The following is a 6,116-nucleotide window of genomic DNA, read 5'->3' as shown; positions in this document are numbered from 1 at the left end:
TAGTAATATGCATTGCTAAGAACTTAATTTGGACAATTTTAAAGGCGATTTTCTCAATTTTTTTGCATACAGATTGTTAAATAGTTGTATCTCAGCCAAATATTGTCCTTTCATAACAAACCATACATCAATGGAAAGCTTATTTATTCAGCTTTCAGATGATCTGCTGATATGATATATCAGACATGAATATATATGTATATGATATTATTTATATAATATATAAAGGTTATAATTTATGTAGTAGTTATATTTATTGTTACATTTTTATTCTATTATATTAGAATTATATATTTTATTTAAATTTCCTAAAAAAAATGTGTAAATACATTTAGAAATATAAATTATTAATTAATTTTTTTTTATGTTTTGATTTGTAATTTTTAAGTCTTTTATTTAAATATTTATTTTAATTGTTTGTAGCCTGAATAACTATGGGAAAATACATAATTTGTTTTGTTTTGTTCAAACCACATTTGTATGTGGTTTGGATTTTATTTTTGGTAATGCATTTTAGTTTGAAAACGGATTACATTTAACATTTTCCATTTTCCATCCTCTTCCCACAATGAGCTGCTAGTGTTTGATGTAATAGAAAGTCTCTTGCTTCTGCACTGATGCCTGCGTCATCAACAAGCCTTGAAATACTAATTTGTGGTGAATAATACTAATAACTATTTACCTTTATGAATCTAGACCAACTTGACCAAACTGAAACAGATAAGTGGGATAAAAAAACGTATATTCAAAACATGTTCTGCCACAATAACAACTGACCTTAAAATCTGTTAAATGCTTTTAAATCTCAACAATCTCAAATTTCAAAATTGAAAACACACCAAGAGGAAACAATGCTTCACCGATGCAATCACTCACACATGATCATGGGGTGTGTGTCCTCAGGACCTGGCATCGGGCCGACCATCGGCATTGGAGAGGAGGTCGGGTTTGTGGTGAACACTAAAGAAGCAGGGAAGGGGAAGGTCTCCTGTGTCGTAGTGACTCCAGACGGCACCGAGGTGGAAGCTGAAGTCATCGAGAACAAGGACGGCACCTTCGACATCTTCTACACGGCTCCTAAACCCGGGACGTACGTGATTTACGTGCGCTTTGGAGGGGAGAACATCCCCAGGAGCCCCTTCAAAGTCATGGTGAGACGAAAACGCTCTTAAGAGGAAGCATACTGAATAGATACGGTTCAGCGCTGTGTGTCATCATGTCCTCATCTGGAGTTCATTGTTCTGCTCGTATGGGCTCTTCCTGTATTAAGATGTAGTTTCTTTGCATTATCAAGACAAATGATCACTTGTTTTATTAATGCTTTCATATCTCCTGACGTTACGGGAAGGTTTTGATTCAGGCCTGAAACATACACGCAAACGCTCCATTTCATGCATCTTTGTGTTCCGGATTGTCTCAAAGCGGAATTCATAACACAATTAAAAACATAATGTATTCTCAGAGAGCTGAACGATAAATCAAAAGAGTGATAAAGCTGCGATTTAATTAAATACATGCGCTGTTTAAGGCAGCTATCAAGTATTAGAATTTATATGTTAAAGGTTTACTGTGAAATTAATATTTTTTTTAATGCTTTATTTTATTTTACAGTAAAATATTATTAAATAGTAATATTCTTTATTTTGTTTAATAGTTTTAATAATAATAATAATAATGGTAAATAAAAGTTGTGTTTTATAAAATAATAAGAATGAATATTAGTAAATTAAACTTTGAAACAAAAAAAAACAGTACTAGTACAATATATTTTACTGTAAAATAAAAAACAAGTATTTAAGAAAAACAGCAATTTTACAGTATAAGGTTAAAATGTAAATATTTATATATTTAGTGTTTATAGCTGCATTATTATTATTTTTATTTAATTTTCAGGTGCTGCACATAAAATGTTGGCATTATATGTCAATATTATATCAATATATGAAAATATTGATTAAATATTAGTATTATTATAGGTTATAATAATTATAAATGAAACCATTACTGGAATAAAATAATATTAGTGTAATATATTTTACAGTAAGTTTTCAAAATCGTAAAAAAAAAAAAGAATTATTAAAAAAAATTACTGTAAAATTATTATTATTATTATTTCATAGTCATATCAATATATAATCAAACAATTTTGAGCCAAATTCTTCTCAAATTGTTTTTTAATTTCAATCACAATTTTTAACAGAACAAATTTAGATTTTTCTTCAAATCATTCTCAGCGTTTCTGCAAGCGGACGTTTATGTAGACTGTGACTTATACTGTACACATTTGTAGCTTCAGTATCTACCTGTTAGCACAGTAACACGTGGAGTTTTGTTACTGCCGCAGCAACAACAACGAATTAGCTGTGTGCGTTTGACTCTGTTTCTCTGTGTTCCTCATGCATCTGAAGGTTCATGTCCAAACATATCATTTCCCAGGCAACAGATGAAGTTCCCATGATGCAGCAGCAGTCAGTCCAACAGCAAAAGGCGGCACCAGGCGTCGGCTTCCAGCCCTGGGTACAAAGACACACGTCTCACCCGTCACCCTTCGCTCTCTTTCAGCCTTCGCTCTGAGCTCCAGCTTCCAGCCGGTCACCTCTCTGTCCTGATGTTTGTCTGTTCTTGACCTCCTATCTTTCATTTAATGGGGTTTCTGTTCAGTTCCTCTGCATTTTTGACCACTCAAGCCTTGTTTTTTGCAGGAAATGGTTGGAATTGTTACTTTTCCTCCCTCTCTGGTTGATTAGTCTTGAACACGCTCTGGTTTTCTCACTGATGACAGAAGCAGAGGGAAACTCGATGGCTGAGTGTTTAGACTGATCTAGTTTTGTTTGGAGCGGACACCAGGTTTAAGTTGGTCATTATTAAGACATTAACCTCAGACTGTGCAGAACTATTATGCGCTTCTCTGCTGCCCTGATGTAGTTTTATTCATAACGTTTAATAGATGTCATTTCCAAAACCACAAAGCAGATCTGTGAAACACTTAATACTCTTAGCTTTAAAAACACACAATACTGTTCAAAGAAATTGAAGGAATTAACAATTTTATTCAGCATGGAGGCATTCAATTAAGCAAAAGTGACCATAAAGACATTTATGATGTTGCAAAAGGCTTCTATTTAATATAAATGCTGTTCTTCTTTTAAACTTTCTATTCACCAAAGAATCCTGAAAAATAAAATGCATCACCGTTTTCATTGATAATAAATATTTACAAAGCAGCATATCAGAATGATTTCTGAAGGATCATGTGACACTGAAGATTGGAGTAACGATGCTGAAAATTCAGCTTTAATCACAGAAATAAATTACTTTTTAAATATATTTTCAAATAGTAAAGTCATTTAAAATTTTAATAATATTTCATATTTTTACTGTATATTTGTTCAAATAAATGTAGCCTTGGTGAGCAGAAGAGACTTCTTTTAAAAACATTAACAATTCTTACCAACCTTACCCAACTTTTGTTTGACCCAGAATTAGTTATTGGTAAATAAGTTTTATCACAAAAACCGTAATAATAATCATCATATTAGTAAATTAGAAAACAAATATAAAACGACTATTTTAAATTATAGTAATAATATTTCACAAATTTTACTGTATTTATGATCAAGTAAATGCAGCCTTGGTGAGCAGAAGAGGCTTCTTCTGCATTAAAAAGTCTTACTGACCCCAAAAATTATGTAAAACCGTATATTTGAATTAGAATGAGCTATTTTTGGTAGAGGGTTTTTTTGTCACTATTTAATAATGTATTTATAATCTGGGATGTGTAGAACTCTTGAAATGAAGCATATTAGAGAGCATAATTTCGCTCTTATTGTTCCCTAAAGTGCTGTCTAGTTCGTCAACTCGCTATGTTTTGTTCGGTAGTGATATATTAATAATCTTAACACACAGTTGTAAGTCTGGTCATAGCGGTTACCTCATACCTCCTGGGGAAATGGGGAAAAACAGAAAGTGTGATTTATCAGTAATGCATCTTCCTGTATTAGATGTCTCAACATGTTTCCTTCTATGCACACTATCACTTTTCCTCACTTCTCAGATGTTTACCGTGGTTATGGGGATTTTTCTTCTCTCTTTGCTTTGTCAGGTGTGCTGGGGGCCGATCTCTGTCTTCCAGCGTTTGGTGTCTAACACACGTTTGTCTTCTGCTGTGGCTGATTCACTGAGCTGTTAATGTCTGTTCTCGTCCACAGCGCTCTGGCTTTCAGAATGGATCGCACAGACTGACTAAACGTGGAAATGTTTGACAGGCCGCTGTAATGGATGCGTTTGTAGCGTCCGCTCTCATTTACTCAGATTTCTGCCTCACAGGTTACAGATGGCGCGTATGTTCCTGCCAACAGCGTGAACGGGACGGGATACAGGCCTTTCGATATGGTGATTCCCTTCGCCTTTAGGAAGGGGGAAATCACAGGTGAGAGACTGCAGAAGACAGCTGGAGCCGTTGCACAAAACCTCTTAAAGTTAACGGAACTCTTATTCTGCTTCTTGGGAGTTCAATTTGAGACAAATTAAAGGGTTTTCTTAAAGGGGTTTTGTGCAATCAACTGCAGATCTGTAAAAAAAAAACAAAAACATACCAGAGTCATATTTTACCACAATATTAAAAAGAGGAAAAACAGAAAATGCAAGAAAATCATTCTTTTTTTTTTTGGCGTTATGAAATTACTTTCTTGTAAACTAAGCCCACTTTCTCAAAATTCTCATTCCTGTAATGCAAAATAATCATCAAAAATATTTTCACAACTTTTATTTATTTATTAACATAATAATAGGCTATACAATAAATACTGCCATTGAAGTATTAATACTAGTAAATTATGTATTTATCGGGGAATTTATGTATTCCCCAATTGTAAGTCACTTTGGATAAAAGCATCGGCAAAATGACTAAATGTAAATGTAGTAAATGTACATTTTTATATAATTTGTGATGTATACTTTTTTCACAATATGTTAATGATATTTGTTGGAAATGTTTTGATGCTGGTAGTTTTATTTTATTTTATTTTATTATTTTTTTGTATTTTTAAAAATTGATTTACCATAATAACCAACAGTGACAGCAACACAACACACACAAAAATAATAATAATTGTATTATTATTATTATTATTATTATTATTATTATTATTATTATCATAAAGGCCAAACCAGAAGTACTGTCATAAAATATTAATACTAATAAATATACATTTTATATATTATATAATGTATTTAATATATATTTGATTTAGATTTTTTCACATGGTAACGAAATTTGTTAGAAATGTTTCAGTTCTAGTAGTTTATTTCATTTTATTTATTTATTTGTATGTGAATTACTTTTTCATAAACAATAACCAACAATGATAACACAACACACAAAATAAATAATGATCATTTTACTATTAAAATTCTGTACATACATACAACAATACTTCCATTGACATTTATAGCCTGATTTTATTTTATTTTTTTAATTGAAGATTAAGAAATGTGTCATTTAAAATAATGCCAAAATGTCTTAACAGTCCTTTTTTTGGACATAAAATATACCAGATATTTTCCATTTTGTGAGATTCACTCACATTAGAAGTGATGACCTGTAAATCAGCAGTGATATTTGTTCAATAACCATAATCTAAACTGGTAATGTTTGTCTTCCAGGTGAGGTTCACATGCCGTCAGGTAAAAGCGCCCAGCCTGAGATCATCGACAACAAAGACGGGACGGTCACGGTGAAGTACGCGCCCACAGAGGCTGGCCTCCACGAAATGCACATTAAATTCAACGGGACGCACATCCCAGGTCAGAGTCCACACACCATCTGTTCATAATACACCATCAAAACTGATGATGATTATTATTAATATTAATAATCAAATAGAAACTCTTAAAAATGCGTCTAAATATAATTTTCATATATGTTTTATTAATGATAATATTTCACCCCAAAATCAAAGGGGAAAAAATAATTTAAAGTATAATTTAAATAATTTAAATAATTTTAAATATAACTTTGTTGTAGTATATCACTATGCAAAAAATCTTAATAGGCCTAAAAAGGTTGAATTTTCTTTTTTTTTTTCTTTTTTTTTTTTTTTTTAAGGAAAGAGTTT

The 6,116-nt window shown here is 31.8% G+C and overlaps 1 protein-coding gene across 2 annotated transcripts in view; it reads left to right on the top strand.

Moving 5' to 3' along the window:
- The window catches only part of LOC107680511 (filamin-B-like), a 115,408-nt gene that overhangs the window by 87,806 nt on the left and 21,486 nt on the right, over window positions 1-6,116 (top strand). Inside the window, exons 28-31 of one of the 2 annotated variants that reach the window (XM_016476411.1) lie at window positions 904-1,151; window positions 2,437-2,517; window positions 4,327-4,429; window positions 5,665-5,805. In XM_016476411.1, coding sequence (XP_016331897.1) covers window positions 904-1,151; window positions 2,437-2,517; window positions 4,327-4,429; window positions 5,665-5,805 — 573 coding nt within the window. The remainder of the gene's footprint in view (window positions 1-903; window positions 1,152-2,436; window positions 2,518-4,326; window positions 4,430-5,664; window positions 5,806-6,116) is intronic. The other variant, XM_016476412.1, reaches the window with a different exon arrangement.

Source organism: Sinocyclocheilus anshuiensis, unplaced genomic scaffold (assembly GCF_001515605.1).
Source record: "Sinocyclocheilus anshuiensis isolate Anshui unplaced genomic scaffold, SAMN03320099.WGS_v1.1 scaffold308, whole genome shotgun sequence".
In the NCBI taxonomy this organism is placed as follows: domain Eukaryota; kingdom Metazoa; phylum Chordata; class Actinopteri; order Cypriniformes; family Cyprinidae; genus Sinocyclocheilus; species Sinocyclocheilus anshuiensis.
Note: the sequence above shows the minus strand (reverse complement) of the source record. Positions and strands in the feature narration are given on the sequence as shown.